At 40.3% G+C, this 25,703-nt stretch overlaps 2 protein-coding genes and 1 pseudogene across 3 annotated transcripts; 2 read left to right on the top strand and 1 right to left on the bottom strand.

Annotated features, from left to right (window-relative positions):
* Positions 1-3,636: 3,636 nt before the first annotated feature.
* LOC137720693 (uncharacterized) lies at positions 3,637-13,405 on the bottom strand. Of its 2 annotated transcripts, XM_068459791.1 has the most exons (20): positions 13,287-13,405; positions 12,015-12,862; positions 11,707-11,913; positions 11,525-11,586; positions 10,497-10,962; positions 9,982-10,182; positions 9,266-9,521; positions 8,732-8,972; positions 8,449-8,618; positions 7,801-8,376; positions 7,402-7,568; positions 7,005-7,221; positions 6,711-6,905; positions 6,448-6,564; positions 5,998-6,240; positions 5,594-5,798; positions 4,961-5,166; positions 4,642-4,793; positions 4,286-4,547; positions 3,637-4,162 (listed from the first exon to the last, which is right to left on the bottom strand). In XM_068459791.1, the coding sequence occupies exons 2-20, from the start codon at positions 12,827-12,829 to the stop codon at positions 3,881-3,883; spliced, it is 5,040 nt and encodes a 1,679-aa protein (XP_068315892.1). In that variant the 5' UTR covers positions 12,830-12,862; positions 13,287-13,405; the 3' UTR covers positions 3,637-3,880. The 2 variants fall into 2 exon arrangements, with proteins under 2 accessions (XP_068315892.1, XP_068315893.1); XM_068459792.1 differs by lacking the exon at positions 13,287-13,405 and having other exon boundaries at positions 11,707-11,908; positions 12,015-12,186.
* A 465-nt stretch (positions 13,406-13,870) lies between these two features.
* On the top strand, positions 13,871-15,399 carry LOC137721280 (uncharacterized). The gene is made up of 4 exons (XM_068460386.1): positions 13,871-13,999; positions 14,254-14,329; positions 14,418-14,544; positions 15,007-15,399. Exons 1-4 carry the CDS (start codon positions 13,886-13,888, stop codon positions 15,197-15,199), a joined length of 510 nt encoding a protein of 169 aa, XP_068316487.1. The 5' UTR covers positions 13,871-13,885; the 3' UTR covers positions 15,200-15,399.
* A 649-nt stretch (positions 15,400-16,048) lies between these two features.
* On the top strand, positions 16,049-19,656 carry LOC137721317 (uncharacterized aarF domain-containing protein kinase At5g05200, chloroplastic-like; annotated as a pseudogene).
* Positions 19,657-25,703: the final 6,047 nt, after the last annotated feature.

Here is a 25,703-nt window from a genome sequence, read left to right as displayed (position 1 = left end):
GAAAACTGAAAAATAAAGAAAAAAGGAGTGCGAAAATCATTTTTATTCTGCACGCAAGCTTTAGTTGTTGGTTTGCTTTTGACAGTGGAAGCAAGTGCTTTTGACAATGTTGAAGCAAGTAAGCTTGTGGTGGTTTGCTTTTGACAGTGGAATCACGTGCTTTTGACGATGTTGAAGCAAGTGTTTCTGAGTACGCCTTGGGCATGCTTTTACGAGAAGTACTTCTTGTAAAACATCGTTAGGACCGCAACTAATTTTGTTATTAAAATTCGGGCTTAAACATTAAATGCTTTACAGATTTTTATTAGGAATCTGAGTCGATTCATCCTGCAGAAGTTGGTAGGACATAAATTAGTATACCTAGCACCAAAAGTGCGTTATTCTTCCTCAAGAACTTGGCAGTACATAACTTGGGACAATCTGAACCATAAGTGTTTTTTTTTTTTTTTAAAAACCAATATTATTTACACAAGAGGAATAAGAAACGGGTAAGCCTCACAATTAACTAAAAAAGAATATTCCTAAACTGTTGTACTAAGTGGCGAACAAGAAGTGCTTTTATAATCTAGAAAACACAAAAACAATTGGGAGCTTTCTAGCCACCCTCAATTTTGTATCAAGATATCCATAATTCTGCCGAACTTTAATGAACTTTTAGTGGATAAATACCGAATAAGACTGGGTTATTTCGGAATAGTTTTACAATGCATTTGTTCTGGAAGTGCTTTTCGCTCTTCTAACCCTTCCTTGCTTTTACAACTTTGTATGAACAATACTTCTTGAAATTAAAACACAAAACAAGATGGGAGGAGAGCGGTGGGAGGAGGGGGGGGGGGGGGGGGGTAAGCCTCAAACATTAGACGGTTGGATTATTGATTACAAATTAAACACAGCATTTAAAAGTTAAAACCAAATTAAAAATGGAAAATCAAGATTGGGAACGTTTCTTGAGAGCCTGAAAAACCCTAGAGCTCTTGTAAAATATTTGAGCCCTTCTATGGTAGTCGTTAGGTTCTTTGCCTTCATCTTCCCCCATGATCGCTTCACGCTCCAAACATTCCAAAAGCTCCACCACTCCTCTGTCTCCGCACTTCTCGCTCCACCTCCCTTCCCTCATCCACTCCTCTTCTTCTTCCGGCCGCAGCTCCGCCTCCAATTCGCTTTCCACCTCGGATGAGCATTCCACGTCCCCGCACCTCACCGCCACCGCCGGTTTCTTGCGGTCCAAGCTTTGCTGGCTGAAGATCGCCCCACGGTTCTGCCAGGTCCTAGGCCTCAAACCTAAACTGTTGGGAGTTGTAGGGGCCCTGGCTGTGCGTGTGGGGAGGATGGTTGGGCGAAAGTTGAGCGTTTTTGTGCGACAGAGAGGGATCTCCATTGTCGAACCCTGATTTTTAAGTCAATGGGGTTCGTTAGGTTGGGATAGATATATATATATAGGGGATGGAGGGTGTGAGAGGGTCGGTGGCGGTGTTCTTGTTGCTCCACCTGTCTTGGACACGTGACATGGCGAGGAGGCACGTGTTAGATAAAGGTTTCGAGAACCGAGATGATGTTTGCAGAGGGTGTGGGATGTTTTTCTTCGTTGTTGATACAAAGAGGCATAGTTGTCAAAGTTTCATGGGCCACGTCAGCACTCCGAATCCTTGCGGGTGTGTTGTTTATGACTAATTCAAGGGAAGGATGATCTTCTTTGGATCCTCTTTGTGTGGATTTTGAAGATCATTCAATTATATTCATTCATCGTATATTGTGTTATTAATTTTTGTCAGATACTGTTAATATTCAATTTTCTCCATCTAGTGAGAAAATGCTTTGTTGTTGTTGTACTGTTAATATTCAATTTTAAACAAAAAAATTTACAATAATTTATAATAGCACGATATACGATGAACGAACGTGATTAGAGAATTACTATAATAAGAGGATTTGAAGAGAATCCTCATTCAATTCAAGGGAACGACTATTTAATGTTTTATCGAGAATCGTTATAGAAATCAAATTATACAAGTAACGACGACTCAATGACTAATAATTAAGAATTTTCAAATTGTCATGACAATGAGTTATAATATTTATTGTGTAATTTATTCAAAATGATGATTCAGATTTACATAACTCTTCATTTTGATTCTTAAGATTTAGAATTGATAGAGGTGGTTCTGAGTTTGCCCACCATCAATTATTTTGATCATTCTATAAAAATCTCCATTAAGTAAAAATAAGATGACAAAAACACCCTCAATTTTTATCAAATTATTTGAATAATTATTTATTAAATTGAGCGTATTTTTGTCATTTTAGTTATTATTTAACAGAATTTTTCACGGAAGGCCAAAATGATTGCTGTTGGATAAAGTCAAAAACCACTTATAATGATTTCAAATCTCATGGAACAAAATGAGGAGTTATCCCAATCTCAAAAACCACTTGAATAAGAAACTGAAGATAAATAAACGAACTTGAATCAACTAGCCCCTTAATTGGTATGATCCCTTATTTTTTTAATAAATCGATATTTTTACACTAAAGGAGGAAGGAGAGTTCGGTTAGGCCACACAATGAACAACCTAATTTAATATGATCTCTTATTTTAGCTATTTGATTACGGTTTTCAAACACTTATGAATTCTATATGGATTTAACAGAATAAAGATCGAAAGTAAAATGATTCTTGTGTTGATATTTTAGCTAACGAAAGAAACTCAATACTCAAAAAGAAGGAAACTGATGCTTTTAAGTCTCTCCTACCATAAAAGAAAAGGACTCATCAACGAAACCCTAATCAGATAAAATATCGCCCCTTTTTTCCTGCTATTTCTTTGTCAAACTTCCAAGTTTTGAACTCTTTGCTTTGACACTTCAAATTTGAACAGAAGCCTGTTTTCTTTACGTTTTGTTTGGAAATTAGCCTTGTGGTGTGAATAGGTAGGAGCCGAATTACTGCAAACCATACAAAGAGACGGGTCAAACACACCGTTTTGTATCTTCCGATATCTTCCATACCCTGTCACAGTTCCCATGAAGAATATGGAGATGCTGATAAAACCTACCCAATACGACTTCTTCAGTCTTGACAAATCAATTTATTTTTTCGGGATAAAAGTTTGGACTAAGTTGTATGGACTGACAATAATTTAGTTTTAAGCTCGTTAAAAGTTTGGACTAAGTCGTATGGAACAATAATAATTTAGTTTTGAGCTCGTTGTAAGAGGGCTGAACCAAGACTTCGGTAGCAATAGACCTAATCAGTGTTTAAAGTATAGGTACTGGTAGAAATATCAATATGCAAGTTTGTAAAAATATCTATGGATATACTGAAATCGATATCGGTTGCCTTCGATGAAAATAATGAAAATTTACTAAAAAACGTGGACATTTAAAATAAAACTTTGGAGAATATCAAATCACAATTTATCGATATTTAACCGGTATGTCAAAAATATCAACAAATCTATCAATTTTAGCAGAAATTTAAAAGTTTTTCCAATATCTTGTGAAGTTTAGACTTCACCTTCAATTTCCATATTCTTCTTTAATTTTTCTGATATTTCCATGGAATTAGTACCAGCCGCAAATCAACTCTTAGACCAAAAGAATACTACAGAGACAGAGAGAGAGAGAGAGAGAGAGAGGGAGAGAGAGAGATTTTATTATTTAGTGACTAGCATGTGTGCCGTTAACATCAGACAACCAAAAAAATAGCAATAAATAATGAAGGATTCAATATATACAAGAAAAATAATAGTTTCGAAACTAAAATCCTAATTTAAAAAAAAAAAAAAAAAAAACATGGTTAAAAGCCTAACAAAATATATTTTCTCTTGAGTTGCCATGTGTTTCTACGAAATTGCTGCTAACTTGAGCTGCTAAGTTATGGTCACAAAGAAGATGCATGCTGCTCCTTATGTCTCTTCTCAGCTGCTATGGCAGCAGCCACAGAAGGTGGCAAATGCCGTAGACTTTCCGTTGGGTTCTCGTCGGGAACTTCAGTTGCCTTTTCCTGAGTTTCTGGTGCTGGGGGTGGCACTGTTGCGAATAAGGATTCAATGTCTTTTAATGTGAAGAAAGGCTGATCTTGATTCTTCGTGTTCCCGATGAACGCAGTGCTGTTCCGGCTTTTGTTGAGTTTATATATACTCTCTTCGACCGTGTCTTTAACCTAACTCCACAAGATGGATAAGCGTGATTAAATATCGAAAATGCAGAGATGATTGTGTTCGTGAATCTTGAAAACATGTTATTCTACGAAACACAGAAGTATCGGAAAGGGAGATGTACGTACTATGAAACGATGAGCTATGGTTTTGCTTTTCTGTCCAATTCGGTGGACCCGGCTGATTGCCTGTGCTTCTACTGCTGGATTGAGAAGCGGCTCGACAAGAATAACATGCTTCGCTTCCAGAAGATTGAGGCCGTTAGCTCCATGTTGAATCAAGAGCAGTAACACTTGGAAAGATCTTTGCTCTTTCTGTCCACGTATCTTGTGATTTCCTCTTGCACTTATCTTTTCGCCTTTAAATTCGCTAATGGCAACTTGTGATTTCCTGCACTTACACAGCAGGCATATTAAGAAAAATGGAGAAGCAATTCGAACTTCAGTATATTTTATCTGCTCTGAATTCGATAATGGCAACTTACCTTCCTCCTTTCATCCGAACATGCGTAATGTCATTAGCAGTGAAGGCATGCTCCAATACGTCGAGCACATCATGCCAGCTTGAGAAAACAAGAACTTTAGCCTCTGGATCCGTAGACTTTATCCACAGGATTCTTCTTGTCACTGCTTCAATCTGCACAAATACACCCCCAAAAATGAACATTAATCTAAACTTGCTGACACAAACTAAACTAATAAAATGGTAAGGGTCAGCGGAAAATGAGGAATTCGTATGCTAGAGTTCTTATTTGTTTGGTCAGGGAACCACACCTACAAAATCGAGGACAGTAGAACACGTACCTTTGTTCCATATGAACCTTGCACCATAACAGATGCTTCAGACATTTCACGACTTTCAGTTGTATGAAGCACAGAAGATGTACTAGTTTCACTCTGTCCATCGTCGGCATAAGCAATGTTTCCAACATCAGTATGTTGTCGACATGTTGGGCATTTTACCCACTTATCTTGAACCTTGTTATTCCGTTCAGTAATTGCAAATAAACCTAGCAGGAACGGTTGTGAACTCAAATTAAATGACAGTTATTTAAGAGAACATAATGAATTATCAAGGAAGAGACGCACCAAGAAAAATAATGATGATGATAATAATAATAATAATAATAATAGCAAAAGTAGGACAAAAGGCAATTAGCAAGATGGAGACATAGATAGAAGGTTGCCACTGATGACTCACGTAAGGTTTCCCAATAGCTACAGTTCTAGTCTGCCGAATCACATTTTTGGTGAACCAAGGAAGGCTCTCGTAGATTTAGCAGAAGACTGAAGATTTTGAGAGATACACACTAGCATTCTAGGTCTTTCGTGGCCATAGTCCATATTTCATTTTTTTTGGTAACAAAATAATAGAAGTATGTCTCCTATTTCTTGAGGCAATGGTTTTATCATGGAGATGGTACGGTGAATACTTACATTTACAGCAGGTAAGGTGCCCACACGGAAAAACCATCTTCCGAATGGTTAATGGATCTTGACAAACCGGGCATGTTTCTTTATCGCCTGTAGGTATGCATACATTTTTCTGTTCTGTGGATGTTGGAATAGTGGCTGGCCCTTCAGCTACCGAGGAAGGATTTGGACTTTGCAACGGCACCTTTTGTTTAGCTTGTACCAGACCCTGGGAACAATAAAAGAGAGTTAGTATCGACTCCTGACAGTAGCAACAACAAAGACAATTCTGTTTTTCGTAGTTTAAGTTTCAACAAAGAATAAGTAGAAAGGTCAGTGAGCAAAGCATACCACCAAAGGGCACACAATTCTGCGCCCAAGAAAAGAAAATCTAAATCTGAATGATTAAAATGGACTGTTGCTTCTACCTTTAAATAACGAAGTTTCCCTTTTATAACAGACAACGAATTCAAGGATGTGAACTTGTCACTAGTATATAGGACGCTAGCTGAAGGTAATTCTTCTTCACTTAAAGCATCAAGAGCTTTATCATCCTCATCTTCTGCCAGGCGCAATCTTGAGGTTGCCATGTTAAGCTCATCATAAGCTTGTAGAATTTGAGCTTGGGCTATTGCCAAGGATCTTGCATGGGGATACTCCTTGCGCATGCCCTAAACCAGGTAAGAAAGAAAAAGGATCATATTTTGCGAATGCCCAACGGGAATACTATTAGCGGGACAATTAGTATCCCAAAGAAAGAAAACAAAAGTTTAGCACGAGTAGGCACCGTTCTATGATCCATTAACCACAGGAGTTCTTAGTTTCAGAGCTGCAGTCAAATAGTTGCTGCTGAAAGAATACTACAATACAGGACATACCTCAAGTACGTGGAGGTGCTTTGTGGCTTCTGATGTACCGTCCCTCCCTAATTGGGCCTTGCAATGATTTCTTATAACTCCAAGAACAACCTCTAATTCAGATGGAGCTTTTGAAACCTATCATCCGAATATGATAAACAGGACAAGTTATAGAAGCTCCATCTACCTTAGTTTCACTGACATTTAAAGTATAAACGAAAGACGGCTGCATTTTAGCACTTTTTAAGGATGAACAAAACTAATAGTGAGATAAAGTGACTGACCACAACTTTTCCAGCATCTCTCTTCTTTGACTCTTTATTAGAATTGGATGATGTTGAATCTTTATTTAGCTGCGACAAATTCTGATAAAAACGATTAAGTTCAGAGTTCTTCTTCTGCAAAGCCACAGCCTCTTCAGCACATGTAGCTGTCCCTCCGCCTACTTTTTCACTTCGAAAGAGCCTTGCTTCATAGTCCTAGTAAAGAAATCATAAATTGTAAAAACTATGCTACATGTTAAGCCGTACTGCAAATCAACAGGGGTTAAAAAAAGAAGAAGAAGCAGAGTAACAAACCCGAAACAATTCATCTAGTTCACAGAGAATACACAAAGGACCATCATCACAACCCTTGCAATTTCGACAGTTTCTCACGCGGTGAATATCCTCCTCCTTTGGCTTCTCCATCGTCTGATCAATTTCTAAAAGTCGATCAAGCAACGCCTTCCTAGATGCTGCTAATTGGTCCAAACCAGTCTGCACATGATACTTCAGGCCACTTATACTTCGGAAACTATATCAAAGGGACACAACTAATCAGAATCCACACAATATAGACAGCTAGATTCAGTTTACTTGAAATTGAAAGCCACAAGCAACATTCTTGAGATATTGATGAAGAGACAAACAGTGCAAAAAGTCAAATATATGACCCTGCAGTAGATGTGATGCAGAGGACCAAATGTTTACTTACCGAGAGGCAATTCTCGATGACTTCCCATTGTTTAGAGTTCCTACAAGGGCCTCTTCAATCTTTCTCATCAAATCCCTAGAGAGGTCTATGTTCTTTTCAGCATGAAGAAAGGCTTCCAACCACCAAACTGTACTTAGATCTTTTCTGTCGCTGATTGCATTGCAAACCTTCAAAAGAGTTTATATAAATGTTAACATATAAAGAGAACAAAGCGATGATTGGAAAAGAACAACATATGGAAAAAATAAACATGAACTTTTTTAGCCTGCTCAAAACCATAAAAAAGAAAGAGAACTAAAATGAACTACCATCGATTATTTAGCATACAAAGTGTGATTGTCTAGACAATCCTATATAGAGGATCATAAAGTGCTACACGGAAGCAGTTACGAAAAATACCTGTGTGTAAGACTTGTTAAACTCTTGTTGAGCCATGGATAGCTTTGAACTGAATACAGACAAGTACTTCTGTTTAATATTGTCACAGGCTATTCTCAAAGATGCATCACTGAAAGAACTACATGATGGCTGGGGCCCATTATCGCATTCTTGGTGAGCAGCAGGAACGTTATCTGATAATTCAGATGTACCTTCCAGTGAGTTACCAGCATCATTGGCAATTTCTTCTTTCCCACAAAGTTTTTGCCTCTTCGCTACATGTTGATCACAAGTTTCAATGCCCTGTATCTTGGAGGCCATTTCCCTAGAGCTCCCAGGAAGCTGTTCTTTTGAAGGGCAGCAGTTTGTTGCCAAAGGGAGGATTTCAGCAAGATTATGATAAATGTGGATACTCAACAAAGGGTCCAGGCGGAAATCCTCATTGTGCTCTTCAGCTAAATCCAGCGCTTCCTTGTACAAGGATAGAGCTTGGGTGAAGTTTTGTTCGAGTATAGCTATCCCGGCAAGCCCATTGAGAGCGACGACTGACCTCCTAAGCGCTTCCTCTCCTTCTACCTTTGTTTTACCTACAAGAACCTATAGAACAAGATCCCATAAAACAAAAAGAATCAATCACAAAAATTTTAGTAATAAAGTACAGAAACACACCATTAGTATTTCCTCCATAGTCATGGGCGACTGTTGCAGAGAACGAAGCCCAAAGCTTCCTACTTGAGGGTGGCAGCAGGCTTGGCGAAGCTTCAACAGTGTATTCAGAAGCTTTCCTGCCTCTGCGTGTGTGATGAGTGGATCTGATGAATCATTAGATGCTAAGCATCCTGGACAGCAAGCATGAAAAATGTCAGACCTTAAAGTTGCATCTTCACATGCAAACTTTAGGGTTACTTATAGAATGACTCTTAAATGAAGTTGCAAAATAATCATTAACAACCTGTGACTTCTCTTTTCCGAATATCATCTTTCAGACTGTCAATGACTTCTCGGGCATAACTCACACAAGTTTCATGTTGCCTTTGGTAAAAGTGTTCTTCTATTGGAGATAAAGTGAGCCAAGAGAGGCACTCCTCCTGAGGAGGAAGCTCCAACTCATCTGCAACATGCACTTTTAAAGATCGCCACATAATTTTCTTGAAAAATTTATGTGCAAATTCCATAGCTGCCACATCTTTCCTCTGAAAAGGCAAATTTAAAAAAATTAAGGAAGTGACTAAAACTAGCAGGAGAAAGCAAGAATGAAGTCTTTGGGAAAATCATGAGAAAACACTTAGAGCCCTAAATGTCGATAAAGTAATAGAAGGATGCGCTCATGATAAATGGGCGTATTTTCTTGAATCAAAGTGTCAACTTGGCTAAAAATTATACATTAAACTTTAGATTTTATCCTAATGGTTCCAGTTATCTGGCATCTTAGAACTTTTGAAAAGATTTGGAATTGAAACACGAAAGGATGCACTGAACTTCATACCTCATATGGATCTCGTATAACTTCAACCCACCACCTAGAACCATCAAATGGGCATGCTTTGAGAAATCGTAGAAGTCCATATAAGTCATCAAGTTTACGTTGTATAGGAGTCCCTGTAATGCACCAACGGTGCTTAGTATACAACCGCATAGCCATTTCTGTGGCCGCAGCAGCATTATTCTCCACCATTTGAGCCTCATCCAAACAAACTCTCCACCAGAATATTCTGGTCAGAACGGTAGGAACAACAGGGTACCTAAAACAAAATGGCAGGTCATCATCTCGAAAAATACAGGTCCAAGAGAAATTCGCTTCTAAATCAACCAAGGTAAAGCACTGAAATATGTAAACTTAAACCCTAATAAGAAAGGAGAAAGAAAACAAGAAAATAAAGCGAATTCTTTACAACTTGAACACTGATCGTTTACAAGAACATGATGACATTTAAGTACATTTGCTTCAAGAGTTCATGATGAGGGGCAGCAATTAATAAAATAAGTGGCTGGCAACTGGGAAATTATTTTTAAACCAAATATGTATCATTCCAAACAAATCATCCTAATGTAAGGGAAAACATCAAAATTATGCAACATCCTTGCAAGCAATCAGGCAAAGATCTTATCCAATTGTTTGAAAAATCAGTTCAAACTAGTGTAGCCAATTTTTGAGCAAAGAAAAAAAAACAAAAGCAAGAGCATCACAAGTTTTGAAGGAACCTTTTATGGAATCTCATCAAGCGCCGATCACCTTCATGCCTATCAGAGTCGTGTGACAGGTCCTCTTTAAGCACATCATATGTTGTCAATACAATGTCAGCGCTAACAAGTTCACTGATATCAATTTCCGACGCGTTTGAAAAAGAAGTCTCCCTCACACCTTCATAGATACATGTTTTCAAAGAACCTGCACGGGTATGACTGGGGTGATAAGATAAGTTAGTAGGATTTACATCTTTCATTAATGGAATTTTTTTGATGTAGTGAGTAATAGCTACAACATCCACGATCTGGTGATAAATAATTTAGAAACATCTCAAACACCATGTTAAGCAATAAACACGATCAAAATTGAATCAATTTATCACAAAATGAGTCATCTAAGAAGATTGAAGGATAGCATACGAAATATTTATACAGTTTAACAACCCTATCTTTCGGGATATAATACAGTTTAACAAAACAAAATTAACATAAAATATACCGTATAATTATAGTCTAGGCATAAAATATACCGTATAATTTCAGAATGCCATTGGAGCAAAATAGAAGCTGGACAAATTATAAGAGTGGCAGCAGTAGCCACAGGAGAGTTAGTAGCCTGTATCAGTTCTGAGCACAGCTGGCAAATATATTTTCCATCTCTTTCAACTACAGTGGTTGTATTTTTCCTCTTCAGGTGCTTTTGAGAGGCCTCATTGGATTTGATGGATTTTCCATCAGCTGAATAACCCACACAGTCTGCATGTTGCCATGCATCGCATATGTCACACTGTACCCATAATCCTGTGTATGACATATTTTCACTCACAGCTCCACATACACATTCAACTCGCTCCCTTTTTAATCTTTTAAGATTGATTTTCTGATCTTCGGTAGCTTGAGATTCAGAATCAGCAAATATGTTGTCTTCATCTGCCGACTTCGGATGCGCAAATATACAAGCAAGAAGTTCAACAGTTTTCCCCATGCCCATCTCATCTGTGATCGTCACAAAAGAAAAACGTCACACAGAAAGCAATTCGGGGAACACCAGTCTTCCCTTCAGAATGAGATATAAAATGCTTAAGAAGATAAAACATTATTAAGCATATTTCCTCTATTACCAAAAACAGCCATAGATATTTTGAAAAGGCCAAAGACTAGTTGATAGAGAACTTCACTAAATATGTGGTAGAAGAAACTTTAGGAGCTGGTAAATGGAAATTTTCCAACAACTTCCTGTGATATTTGTTTCATTCCTAGCTTTTTCGTTCAGGTAGGGCTTTATGACTAAGCTATTTAAGAAAACTAGGCGCTCACATGACAATAGATTGTCATGTAGAAGTGACAGATTCTGATTGTTTGATAAGGCATTACTCTATTTATATCATCATTAAATACCACTGATCCCTCATGTTTTTAGAATTAACTTCAATTGTTTAACAGTAATACAGCCAATAGTGTGCAAAACTAGATTTCTGGACAAAAGCGAAATTTGACATCTGTAAAATCTGAAAAAAAATCAAAACACATGCAAGAAAATGTAGAGTAGTGGATTTACCAGCAAGAATACCACCACAGACATAAGCTGAATCATTCTCTGGGTGCAACGAAACATTTCCACTGGAATACATTATCAAATTCGCAGTAATCGTTAGATAGGGAGGAGATGGAAGAGGAGAAGGATGTAGAACGCAAGAACTTGCTTAAAAGGTAAACCAACATATTTGAGAAACCCACTACCTGAATGGGTTGTAGAACATTTTTGAACATGTGTCAAGAAATTCCAAGGGCAAACATAAAGGTGATATGAACTGACTGTTCCCCTTTTCGACCGGACTTTCTGCATACCCTTTCTCTCTATGTACCATCCAGTAAGCTGCACGGCGCTGATAGGGCTTCAACTCAGGAAGCAAATCGGGCATGTCAGCTTGAAGCATTGCATCTGCTCTGTACACAAGATATAATAGAAATTAAACTCAAAGATTGACAGACATAATAGCCTCAGAAGTTGGAAATAGACTATAAAATTGAAAAGTGGTGATCCTCACTTTGATCGCTTAATGGCTTCATAGAACCCAGAGACATCAAACCTTGCTAGTTTACTAGGGTCTGAATTAGCATATCCATTTTCAGTACGCAAATCAATTTCCATTTCTGTTGATTTACTGACTCTGTACCTAGCCTCTGATGTCATTACTTCTGGATGAAGCCAACCCATGACATTCCTCATACTTTTTTTCCAGACTTGCCTAGTAATGTCCAGAAGTGACTGACAAGCATCAAATGCACGCTTAAGTATCTCCACCCTAACCGTGACGGTGGACATATCAATCGACACAACCCACCGAACTGGCCTTAGGGTCATAAACCTCAAACTTGCCAAGTGAACAAGACCAGAGATACCTTCATCCGGTCCATCAAAACTCCCCGATAAAATCACTGAGCACTCGCCCGTATCCTCTGTTGGACACTTCTTAATGAATTCCAAAGATATATCAGCAGAGGATAATACAGGCCAATGGCCTAACTTCATACGGCCAATAAACTCATTCACGTTGCACACTCGAAACCTTAATGAGTAATCATCCTGATTAAAATCCCCATTCAATCCATCACCAGAAAACCCTTCTCCGAAATTCAAATTTGTCAAAACAACTTCAGCAATATCAAGGTGCTCGTCCGAAACCCAACAAGACCGATCAACTTCCACAAAATACGGCTCATCAACTTTATCCAGTTCATTCTTTCCTGATTCCCCATTTGAAATCTTGATTCCATCCAATTCTGCCTGATCGGCATTGCTTTGACTCTCCAATACAACCCCACCGGATCGGTGCGGCCGCCTTTGCTTCCTTCTACCCATCACTCTAAGCAAAAAAAACCTAATTCACACACTCTGAATTCAAAAGCACACACTTTAATTATCATTAACCATAAATCTCAATAAGGCATGCGCCCTAAACGTGGAAAGTAATCACTACCCAGATTCATGATTATCAATTCGTCATTCAAAAATTAAACAACAAAACACCCAAAAAAAAACTAAAAACTAATTAAATACACAATTTAACCAACAAAAAAGAAAGCTTTTGCCTTGAAATTCGAGAAGCATTGACAAATTACAATTGGGAAATTCAGGAAATTCAAAAAGCCACAGAATTTTAACCCCATATGATTAAATTAACGAGCTTTGATTATCCGGATATGTTCATCACTGGAACAATGTAATTAAGTGAAAGTACAAAAACGGAAACGACGAATTAATTCAAAGGAAATTAAAAATCGAACAAAAACACAAGAATTTATGGAGAATTTCGAACCTGATAACTTCTTGTTTGTGTGAGCAGTGGATTCAAGAGAGGCGTGGAGTCTCTCTCTCCCTCCTCCTGGGTACACTGAGCTCACGCGCGAATTGCGACTCGGCAAGGCGCACACTTTGTATTCGACTTTTTGCGTATTATCTTGTGCCCCTGTTAAAAAAAAAAAAAAAGAAGAGTTTTAATCAAATACTACTGTTTATTTTTAACAAAACAAATTATACTTTTACCTTTTCTAGTACTATTTTCTTATACTTTTATTTATTTATTTTATTAAAATTAAAGTTTTTAAATGTTTTTTATTAGTTTTTTTTAAAACTCACGTAACTTCACGGCCAAGTCAACGGCCTCTCCGTTTTTCTACAGTTTCTAGCATTTTGATTGGCCCGTTATATTTTCTTGGGTTACAGCCATTTATTGAATCCAGATAAGGTCGGTTAGGATAGTTACAAAAGGTAATCCAATTTCGCGCCGTAAATGCATTACAGTTAGTTACGTCATATCTTTTACCCCGAACGGCGCCGTTTCGGTACAATTTTAGGAAATAGGGTTTAAAGGCCGAGTCTTGATCAATTACTAGGGTTTTTAATTTGAGTCCCCAAATGAAAGGAGGAAGGAAGAATCTGAAGAGGGCGGTGGAGCAACAGAGCTTTACGCTCGAAGATGGTCACTCTGTAATGCAGGTGCTTTCTCTCCGCGGCTCGAATCTCATCGAGGTGGGCGCTTCTATTCCAATTCAAATTTTTAGGGTTTTTGGCCCGGAAATAAAAACCCTTTTAAAACCCTAAATCCCAAATCGTTCTCTTTGTGAAAATGCAGTAGTGGGTATCGATCAATTTGTAAAAAAATGATGTGGGTTTGGGCTAGTTTTTAGATTCAGATGCTGTAACAAAAGAAAAATGTGAGCTTGGATTGCATAATGTGTTTAGAATTGCTGAACTTGCTTCTGATTCTGCTGTAATTGTTTAAGGTAATGGATGCAAAGGGAGAGAAATCTTTGGCGCTGTTTCCGGCCAAGTTTTCAAAGAGCATGTGGATTAAACGAGGTTGGTTTCCTATATACGTATCTCATTTCAACGCATTCTATCAAATGTAGCCAAAAGGCGGAATTTTGAGTCGATTTTCGATTGGCAGGGAGTTATGTTGTGGTTGATGCGAGTGGGAAGGAGAAGGTTCTTGAATCTGGCAGCAAGGTGGCATGCATTGTTTCGCAAGTTCTATTTTACGAACAAGTACGAGTGCTGAAGAAATCGCCAGACTGGTGTGTATTCTCTTCCCATCCTAAAATGATTTGTCACCATGTCAACAAAAGGGGCAGCTTGTGTTGCTTACACATTTAATAGTGCGATGACCTTTTTATGTTTCGGTTACTTCATATCGAACTTTGAAATGTCCCTCTAACAAACTCAATGTCTGCTCTGACTTTCTCTTTTTATGGTTAAGTGTATACTGATTCTGCATTGTATCACAACTTGAGAAAGCTGAAAATGTCAAAAAGTTTTGTTCTTATAAAATAGTAATCCACAAGCCACCATAGTTTTGCGCATTGCACATAATTGTATTGAGGAATGGAAAAGGTTGCTCGTGGAAGTGTGGGTAAAATCTGTAGCCTTTGTGGCACTTCTTGTTTAACCCCTTAAGGTGTTTATGTGATCATAAGATTCTCAGTGTTCTTTTTAGTGATCTTTTGTTCCTTATATTTGCTTTTGCCGCCCAATTTCAGGCCAGAACTCTTCAAATCCGAAGTTTCAGACGGATGCGATGGAAGTTTGCAGGGAGATACCTCCCAAAAAGAAGACAATGAGCTCGACGACTCAAGCGATGATGATGGACTTCCTCCACTAGAGGCCAATACAAACAGGAATAAACCAGCTGACTGGAAATCGGATACAGAATCGGATTCCGATTCAACATAATTCAGATTAGGACTTTGAGTTCAGAAACTGATTTTTGAGTAGTTCTGCAGTGGATGTAGATGAATCACCTGAAGTGAGGATAACAGTTCAAATTTTAGTCCAGAATTTTTGTTGGGTTGACTATGTATGTAATCTTGTATTCCAATACAATACACAGAATGTCCAAACGTTTATGATTGAAATTTTGGAACTGGACTTTAGGCCTCGGTGTCGTATCCTTTGAGTATCCAATTTCGCATTTTTTTGTATTTTTCAAAACAATGAGTCCTAAGTAATTTAGTTACATATATCGGTTTTGATATGAGCATCTCAAACACTTTCACATCTACCAGAGATGTAATCATGTAAATATATACATTTTTGTTTACAACTATCGACAAAAGATGAATAATTTACATTTAGCCATTGGAGAACGTTCTAGCTAAGAAAAATGGTACAATGCCCATATCAATTTTTTTGCCCGTGTAATTGTATACGACCTTTGTTTTTAAAGAAAAATAATGAAAAGTTCAAAAAAAATTTAGTTTTAATGAAAAATGATAAATAGAGGTATAATGAATATTATCATATAAAGATAAAAATATGGTTTTCGTTAAAAATAAACAGCATCGGAAGTATTTAATTAAAATTTCTTTGTTTTTAACCACTGTGTCTCGGAGACAAATTGCACTTAAACAAAAATTGAAGCAGTTCCGGACTGGAGAGAAATCTAACGGCGGGTAAGAGGAGAAGTCTCAGAATGGCGCCAACAGGGAACAGCCTTGCCACGTGGCGTCCTCCCTTTCACTTACAACTCGTTTAACGTTACACAGAAATGCAAGGGATTTTTCTTGTTCCTCTTCTTTTTTTTCTCTCTCAGCGATGACGGAGGGACTGAGACGGAGATAGTAGTTAGCAGACACTCGCAAGCTGCCAGAGACGAAGAGAAATTGTCAGAACCACGTCGTGAAGGTTTCCAAATGCCAAGCTCCGATTTCACTTCCTGAAATTTTAATATTTTCGTTGTTGTGGAAGTGAAGAGATGGCTGTGGCGATGGTCTCAGCCGTGAGAGGCGGTCGTTTGCCGTCACTGCACCATCATCACCGCCGTCAGATGATTCTAAGCTCCACGTCGTCGTCGATTATTGGTAGTTGGGGTTCGTTAAAATCATTGAAGCAGCTCATTTGCAGCTCAAACTCAAGGGGTTTCACTCTCTTTGCCCGTTACTCACAAACTCAGGATCTTTACTCCTCCCGCCTTCAAGGTGCTTAATTTCTCTCTCCCAGTAGCTTTTGGATTTTGGGTTTGCATTTTGGATTCTGGGTTTATCTCAAGCTTAAATCTTTATTTGATTTATGGGTTTTTTTTCCCTAATAATTTATTTGTTACCTATATGAACATGAATAGTAGATTATACGTCTGCTAATGGTTATACTCTGGTCACATTGATATTTTGAATCATGAAGTTGCGAACTTCTTGGTGTTTCGCTTGATGGGTACCTCGAAAAATGTTCATTTTTTCACTTCTTTTAGTGGGTGATTGGCTGTTGCCTTTTCATGGACATACAGAAGTGAAACTTAGGTGTAAAAACTGTTGAAGTAGAAGTACAACTCTTCTGTTTGGCAGACAGTTAACAATTAATTGCATCACCTCTCAGAATGGGAAGGAAACTTTCATTCACGCCTTTGTTTAGACCTCGTCATGAGCATCTGTGTTCTTTAGGCTTGAATTCTTTTCTTTCTTGATCACTCTATTCGTTTGAGGTTTTAAGCTGAAGCTGGAATTTCATGCTGTTACCAGATAGGTTTGAAGACTCGCCTAAACTGGTGGAGGACATTCTCCAAACATCAGTAAGCACAGGTCCACGTGGCGCTCTTAGGATGGTCCAAGGTATTCAGGCGTTTATTGGGGTTGGTGGGGAGTGGCTTGCCGATGTATCAAAGGTAACAGGAACCTTGTTTGCTTGGCTTTCACCTTGTTCAATTGTCAATTGGTATAGTTCTTGAAACAGCTCAATGACAAAATGCGTTTATATGGCCAATTCCAATAACTTGGGATTAAGACTTCACTCAGTTGAGTGTTCTGTTAACACCTAGGCATTCGTTAATACTGACCCTTTTATCTGAATAAGCAAGCGTTTGAAGAGCATACTTGTAAATGACCCTTCCCTTTGTTTGTAGTCAGCAAACTCATCTGCTGGATTACCAACCCAACTTCAGCTTGGATTGCTGTCCCCCCTTTATTTGAGGAAATTGTTTGATCGCATGGGGGCAACCTACATTAAGTTGGGTCAGGTAACTCTTGTTGTATTCTTGTTTTTTGATCGCCACTCCATAACTTTATTCATTATATCCAATGTAAATTAGCAAAAGATTATTATTTTACTTGTGTATCTTTGTTCATTCAACGTACACAATCACTAATGCTATGCTACTTACAAATGGTAGTTCATTGCATCTGCTCCAACATTGTTCCCATCAGAATAAGTCGAAGAATTTCAGAACTGCTTTGACAGAACTCCTGCAGTACCCTTTGCAGAGGTCCAAGCAATCTTGCGTCAGGAATTGGGGAGACCAATTGAAAGCGTTTATGACTATGTTGACCCAACCCCACTTGCTTCGGCCTCAATAGCACAAGTTCTTTTCTCTTCCTATCAAATTTCTCATGTTCCTCAAACCATTCGCTAAGCTTAGGAATAAGAATTGTGATTTATTTTGTTTAGGTTCATGGTGCAAGGCTAAGAGGCTCCCAAGAAGATGTAGTAATAAAGATCTTGAAACCCGGAATAGAAGATATGTTGGTTGCAGATCTCAATTTTATCTACGTTGTTTTCCGTATTTTGGAATTCTTGAATCCTGATATAAACCGTGCTTCATTGGTATGTGGACATAAATTTCTGCATATGCAACAAATGACTTTAACACTTATACTGGATGACAGGTATAAGCATAGTAATTATTTTCATACTCTTAGAAATCATTTACACTGCTAGTTTCTTCAGTTACAACTTACAAGTTATATTCTGTAAAAGCGTATCTTTGGGATGATGTCAGTATCTTTGGATCATATGTTGAAAAATGATGGAAGATAGAAGTTTCCGTTGTAATCTGTTCATCGTTTCAGTAGGTTGGTATTGTGCAAGATATACGGAAGTCCATGCTTGAAGAAGTTGATTTCTACAAGGAGGCTGCAAACGTTGAGTCCTTTAGGAGATATTTAGAAGCTATGGGACTCACAAGGCAGGCTACGGCTCCAAAAGTGTATCACCAATGCAGCAGCAAACGAATTTTAACAATGGAGAGGCTGTATGGAGTTCCTCGTACTGACTTGAACAGTATAAGTTCCTTTGTTTCTAATCCGGAGACCAGTCTCATAACTGCCCTTAATGTGTGGTAGGATTTGAATATTTTATCCACCATTCATGTGCTTGTAGTTTTTGTGTTCATTTATTTGTCAAATTTTTACCTTGTCGTTTGTTATGAAATGTCTCTGTAGGTTTGGCAGTTTGCTTGCCTGTGAAAGCTTCCATGCAGATGTGCATGCAGGCAATCTGTGGTTGTTGCGTGATGGCCGCATTGGGTTTCTTGATTTTGGTATAATTGTACTCATTGCTGTACTTATAGTTGTGATTGTCGTCGGTTTCTTTCAATGTTTCAGTTGTTTATACAATCTCCGCAAATATGACTTAAGGTTTATACTTTATCTACTGTGCAGAAAAAAGGATCGAGTAAAGATATCGCTATTTTTTTTGTCAGTGTATAATGTATATCTTTGTGGACTTGCTAATTGTCTGTTCTTTAACAACCGTGCATAGTCCCAATATGCAGTACCTACCATTTGCTTGATAGTTTTAGAAGTTCTCTGTATTTGTCCACCGTTCAAATGTTATTGATGTTATTTTTTTGGTTTGTTACCTTTCAGTTATGTGAAATTATTCTTGCGTTTGACTTAAATTTACAGGAATCGTTGGCCGTATATCTCCAAAAACATTGGGTGCCATGGAAATCTTTCTGGCATCAATTGCAACTGAAGAATATGAATCAATGGCATCCGCACTGATTGAAATGGGTGCTACAGGCACAAATGTTGATGTTAAGGCTTTTGCAAGTGACTTGGAAAAGATGTTCTCGTCAATAAAGGCAAGTATTAAACTCATGAGTATGGTAATTGTGTTTTGCTTTCCAAATAGGGTTATCTTTTTGGTCTGCACTTCTCCTGGGACAATTTCGGAGCTGAGGGGAAATAATGTTTCGCAGAACGGTGCAGCCAAAAGATAACTTTTTTTTTCCTTGCCTGTAAATATTCCATTGCAGAAAAGAATGCTGCCTAAAAGAGCTGTGCTGTGCCATAGCTAGAAAATACCGAATTTAGAATATAGAACGGAAGTGGCATAGCTGTTTGTTTGAATCTGAAACAAGCTTATTGATAGCAATCACATTGCTTCTAACAATTCCTCATGTGCAGGATTTGGATACAGAAGTAGTCATAGCAATTGCCAGGGAGCCATCTACAAATGCAACTGCTGTCTCAGCAAATCTAGTTGTTGATGAGAGACAAATGAATGCACTTTTTCTCGATGTGGTAAGCCGTTGACTCCCTTTTAGGTTTACATGCCAGCATTATATATCGGTACTACCGCAGCATATGCCATCATTTTTTTAACTAATTGTTCCGATGTCATGAGCTGCTTGCATGCTCTTATTTCAGATTCGGGTTAGTGAATCATATGGATTGAAATTTCCTCAAGAGTTTGCACTTCTCCTGAAGCAGCTTTTGTATTTTGACCGGTACACCCATTTGTTGGCCCCGGACTTGAATATGCTCCAAGACCAAAGGATTTCCATCGCTTCTAATCGGAGAACCAACTACAGGAACGATTTCAGATGAACCTAGTGTCACGGGCGACATGTTACAAACAAAGAAAACGCCCAAGACATCATATATCTAAGCCCATAAAGCCTTGTCTTCATGGAAGCTTCCGGAACATCCCGAAAAAATCAAGAACATGGCGGAGCGTTCAAGATAATCTAGGGCATTCCGGAACAATCCACACAAGTGTACAAATTCAAGCCTCACCTAGAACAATCTAGATTAGGCAAGTTGTATCTAGAACTATTCTAGATATTTTTGGATGTAAGTAGGGAATTCTAGAACCCTCCATTGAGGAGGTTACTTAGGCCTATAAATAGGAGGCAAGGCCATTTGGCCAAAGCATCCAAGAATTGTAAGCAATTGTAAAGTTCTCCTAAGTTTCAATACAAAGCTTCCTTTCTCCCATCTTCTAAGTGATCTTAGCATTCTCCAAGCTATCTTAGCTTTCTTTGTGATTCAATCCGGGGAAGCGAGGCTTCAAAGGCTTACTTAGCTTGTTCATCGAGGTTCTCAAGTCTAAGTGCCGCACGGGCGGAAGGCTTAAAGAGTCATCCCGTGACAGCTGGTATCAGAGCCAAGCTCGTGAATCACTTGAAGGAAAGTAGGATATGGCAAGTGGAGAGATGGTGTCCGGAGTCTCCGATCCAAGGGAGCGTACTGCCGAGGTCCAAGATGTTGCCAAGAGCAAGCCAAAGTTAAAGGACTTGCAAGCATCGATGGAGACCATGGAGGAGCGACTCGAGAAGGTGGAACGAACCATACTCGAGTTCGATACTCGACTTGATGAGGACGTTATCGACAAGGAGGAAATCCAAACCATGGTGGACGATGGTAAGGATGAACTGCGTGGCTTGGTGGAAGGGCTACGAGATGAGCTCCTTGGCGCCCTCAATACCATGGCAGACAAGATGCGGAGGGAAGTCCAGGTTCACCTTGACAACATGGAGGCAAGGCTTGTGGCGCTTCAAGAGGAGATAAAAGACACAAAAGAACTTAAGGGAGATGTGACGTTTTGTAAAGAAGCAGTCGTGAAGCAATTCGTGCAAGGACCGAGGGAAATCAAGGCGTTGGACTCCAAGGTAATCGACTCCTTTAAACCCAAATCCTATAATGGGAAAAGGGAAGCAAAGGAGCTCGACACATTCGTGTGGAACGTGGAGCGATACTTCAAGTACCTGAAGCTTGAAGATGACGAGTCCAAAATCGCAACGGCAACCATGTTCTTAGCTGACAATGCCCTTATGTGGTGGCGTCGCCGGAGCATGGAGATTGAACAAGGTACGTTCTCCCTCACCACTTGGGATGATTTTAAGAAAGATCTTATGTTGCACTTCTATCCCCAAAATGCCAAGTACGAAGCCAAGGAGAAACTAAGGTGGCTCAAGCAAACGGGGAGCGTCAAAGACTATGTCAACACCTTCGTGAGTTTGTTATTCGAGGTGCCCAACATGTTAGAGGAAGACAAGCTCATGTACTTCATGAGTGGACTGCAAAATTGGGCAAAACTCGAACTACAAAGGAGACACGTGCAGACATTGTCTGATGCCATTGCCGCCGCCGAATCCTTGATTGAGTTTAGATCAAGCCACCAAGGTGATTCCAAGTCCACGGGGAAGAGGGGTAACCATGAGAAAAGTGGGGGAGCACATAAGCCGAAGGATAAGGCTGAGACAAGCAAACCGAAGGAGAAGAAAGCCGATAAGCATGACAAAGGCAAGGGTAAGTCTTGGCAACCCACTTGTTACTTATGCAACGACCCTCACATGATGCGAGATTGCCCACAAAAGAACGCCCTTAAGGCCATAGCTTTCAAGGAGGACAAGGCTGAGGAGAGTAACGATGCAAGGATGGGATGCATCCGTCTGCTGAATGCCATCCAAACAACCCTTCCACAACCTAAGGCTCAAGTTGAGGGAGGATCATTGTTCGTCGACGTCAAGACTGGTGACAAGACGACGCGTGTGTTGGTGGACACGGGAGCAACCCACAACTTCATGACGTCGGAGGAAGCTATAAGGCTTGGCCTCCGAGTCACAAAGGAGCCCGGTAGCGTGAAGACGGTAAATTCCGCTGCCACCCCCATCGTCGGAATTGCGCGCAATGTACAAGTAGACATTGGCGCATGGAAGGGAAAGATCGACTTCACCATAGTCAAGATGGACGACTATGGCGTAGTCATTGGGTTAGAGTTCATGGACAAGGTACGAGCCTTTCCCATTCCCTTCTACAATATTTTCTGTATCTTGGATGACGGAAGACAACCTTGCCTGGTGCCATTGGAGAGGCAAGCCAAGAAGTGTACCCAGCACTTGTCGGCAATGCAATTTGCCAAGTCCTGGAAGAAAGGCGAGGTCACATTTCTTGCAACCCTAATGTTGAATGAAGGGGAGGAGAAGTACGGGCCTTTGCCGAAACAAGTGGAAGCCGTCCTTATGGAGTTTGCGGACGTGATGCCTAAGGAACTGCCAAAGAAGTTGCCACCAAGGAGAGAGGTCGACCATGCGATTGAGTTGGAGCCTGGTGTTAAGCCTCCCTCCAAATCACCTTATAGGATGTCGCCACCCGAGTTGGAGGAATTGAGGAAGCAACTCAACGAGCTACTTGATGCTGGCTACATCCAACCCTCCAAGTCCCCATATGGTGCACCCGTCTTGTTCCAACGCAAGAAAGAAGGTAGCCTAAGGTTGTGCATCGACTATAGAGCATTGAACAAGGTTACCATCAAGAACAAGTACCCACTTCCGTTGATCGCCGACTTATTCGATCAACTTGGTGAAGCAAGGTACTTCACAAAGTTAGATCTTCGATCGGGATACTACCAAGTGAGGATAGCCCCTGGAGACGAATCGAAGACGGCGATGGTGACCAGATATGGATCGTTCGAGTATAAAGTCATGCCATTTGGTCTGACCAATGCCCCTGCAACATTCTGCACATTGATGAACAAGGTATTCCATCCTTATCTTGACAAGTTTGTCGTGGTTTACATTGATGATATCGTTATCTATAGCAAGACATTGGAGGAGCACGTTAAGCACTTGCGCATAGTGTTCAAGACCCTTCGGGAGCATGAACTCTATGTCAAGAAGGAGAAATGCTCCTTTGCCACAAAAGAAGTAGAATTTCTTGACCACAAGATAAAGGAGGGGAAACTTATGATGGAAAAGGGCAAGATCAAGGCCATTCAAGAGTGGGAACCGCCGACCAAGGTACCAACACTACGATCCTTTCTGGGGCTAGCCAACTACTATCGGAGATTCATTAAAGGGTACTCAGCTATAGCGGCACCCTTAACAGACCTTCTTAAGAAGAACAAGGCATGGGAATGGGCGGACAGGTGTCAAGAGGCCTTTGAGAGGTTGAAGAATGCCCTAATGGAGGAACCTGTACTAAGGTTGCCCGACCTTAGTAAACCATTCGAGTTGCACACTGATGCTTCTGACTTTGCCATAGGAGGAGTGTTGATGCAAGAGGGACATCCGATAGCCTATGAAAGTCGCAAGCTAAACAATGCCGAGAAGAGGTACACGACCCATGAAAAGGAGATGACCGCCATCGTCCATTGCCTTAGAGTTTGGAGGCATTACTTGCTTGGTACTTCCTTCATCATCAAGACGGACAACGTTGCCACTAGCTACTTTCAAACCCAACAAAAGCTCACACCTAAGCAAGCAAGGTGGCAAGAGTTCTTAGCGGAGTTTGATTACAAGCTAGAGTACAAGCAAGGGAAGGAGAACGTGGTGGCCGATGCTCTAAGTAGACGAGTAAAGTTAATGGCTACGGTACTCAAGCCGCAAAGCCATCTCTTGGGCCGTGTCCGAGAAGGTTTATCACATGACGTCCAAGCCAAGAACATTGTGGAGTTTGTCAAGGAGGGGAAGACAAGAAGGTTTTGGCTTGAGAACGGCTTGCTATACACCAAGGGCAAGCGGATCTACGTCCCAAAGTGGGGAAGCTTAAGGAAAGACATCCTGAAGGAGTGCCATGACTCAATGTGGGCAGGACATCCTGGCACTCACCGCACGTTGGCTTTGGTGAGCGATGCTTATTATTGGCCACAAATGCGGGATGATGTAGATTCCTACGTGAAGACTTGTCTTGTGTGCCAACAAGACAAAGTGGAACAAAGGCAACCGGGAGGACTGTTGGAACCACTTCCCACCCCATCAAGACCATGGGAGTGTTTAACCATGGATTTCATCACACATCTGCCCAAGTCTGATGGATGTGGATCTATCTTCGTCGTGGTCGATAGATTCACCAAGTATGCCACTTTCATACCCGCACCTGTGGAGTGCACAGCCGAAGTAGCTGCACGCTTGTTTCTCAAGCACGTGGTGAAGTATTGGGGTGTTCCGAGGAGCATAGTCAGTGATCGAGATGCTCGCTTCACGGGTAGATTTTGGAAGGAGCTCTTCAAGCTACTTGGCTCAAAATTAGACTTCTCCACCTCTTTTCATCCCCAAACCGATGGACAAACGGAGCGGGTTAATGCACTGTTAGAGACTTATTTGCGGCACTATGTTAGTGCCAATCAACGAGATTGGGCTAAGTTGCTTGATGTTGCCCAATTCTCTTATAACTTGCAACGTTCGGAGTCGACGAGGAAAAGTCCGTTCGAGTTGGCTATAGGGCAACAACCCTTGACCCCGAACACGGTCGTGACTGGCTACACGGGGAATAGTCCAGCCGCTTTCAAAACCGCTAAGGAGTGGCAATTAGCCCACGAACTTGCTCGAGCTCATTTGGAGAAGGCTTCAAAGAAGATGAAGAAATGGGCGGATCGTAAGCGAAGGAATGTGGAGTTCCAAACCGGCGACCAAGTCTTTGTGAAGCTTAACGCGTCTCAGCACAAGAGTACTCGTGGCTTGCACAAGAGCTTGTTGCGGAAATATGAGGGACCATTCCCTATCATCAAGAAGGTTGGCAAAGCCGCTTATGTCGTGGAACTCCCACCCCGTCTTAAGTTTCACCCGGTGTTCCATGTGAGCAACTTGAAGCCTTATCATGCAGACAATGAGGAACCAAGCCGAGGTGAGTCTCATAGAGCACCCCCTTTGATGACAGAGGCATTTGACAAAGAAGTGGAGAGCATCGAAGCCAAGCGTGTCGTGGTACGACCAAGACAACCAAAGCATGTGGAGTACTTTGTCAAATGGAAAGGGCTACCATACTCCGAAGCAACATGGGAGAAGGAGACGTCCTTATGGCAATATAAGGACCTGATTAATACATTCGAGAGACAAGAGTCGACGAGGACGTCGATGGCTTAAGTGGGGGAGGATGTCACGGGCGACATGTTACAAACAAAGAAAACGCCCAAGACATCATATATCTAAGCCCATAAAGCCTTGTCTTCATGGAAGCTTCCGGAACATCCCGAAAAAATCAAGAACATGGCGGAGCGTTCAAGATAATCTAGGGCATTCCGGAACAATCCACACAAGTGTACAAATTCAAGCCTCACCTAGAACAATCTAGATTAGGCAAGTTGTATCTAGAACTATTCTAGATATTTTTGGATGTAAGTAGGGAATTCTAGAACCCTCCATTGAGGAGGTTACTTAGGCCTATAAATAGGAGGCAAGGCCATTTGGCCAAAGCATCCAAGAATTGTAAGCAATTGTAAAGTTCTCCTAAGTTTCAATACA

Source organism: Pyrus communis, chromosome 16, assembly GCF_963583255.1.
Source record: "Pyrus communis chromosome 16, drPyrComm1.1, whole genome shotgun sequence".
Lineage (NCBI taxonomy): Eukaryota > Viridiplantae > Streptophyta > Magnoliopsida > Rosales > Rosaceae > Pyrus > Pyrus communis.
Note: the sequence above shows the minus strand (reverse complement) of the source record. Positions and strands in the feature narration are given on the sequence as shown.

What these genes read in the sequence shown, in the direction of transcription:
- LOC137720693 (XM_068459791.1), bottom strand. Translation starts at nt 12,829, where the DNA reads ATGGGTAGAAGGAAGCAAAGGCGGCCGCACCGATCCGGTGGGGTTGTA. An exon ending in GAAGCCATTAAGCGATCAAA is followed by an intron (nt 11,914 to 12,014) that starts GTGAGGATCACC and finishes TCTTGTGTACAG; the next exon opens with AGCAGATGCAATGCTTCAAG. An exon ending in TGGCATTCTGAAATTATACG is followed by an intron (nt 10,183 to 10,496) that starts GTATATTTTATG and finishes TTATCACCCCAG; the next exon opens with TCATACCCGTGCAGGTTCTT.
- LOC137721280 (XM_068460386.1), top strand. Translation starts at nt 13,886, where the DNA reads ATGAAAGGAGGAAGGAAGAATCTGAAGAGGGCGGTGGAGCAACAGAGC. An exon ending in GCGGCTCGAATCTCATCGAG is followed by an intron (nt 14,000 to 14,253) that starts GTGGGCGCTTCT and finishes TAATTGTTTAAG; the next exon opens with GTAATGGATGCAAAGGGAGA. An exon ending in GAGCATGTGGATTAAACGAG is followed by an intron (nt 14,330 to 14,417) that starts GTTGGTTTCCTA and finishes TTCGATTGGCAG; the next exon opens with GGAGTTATGTTGTGGTTGAT.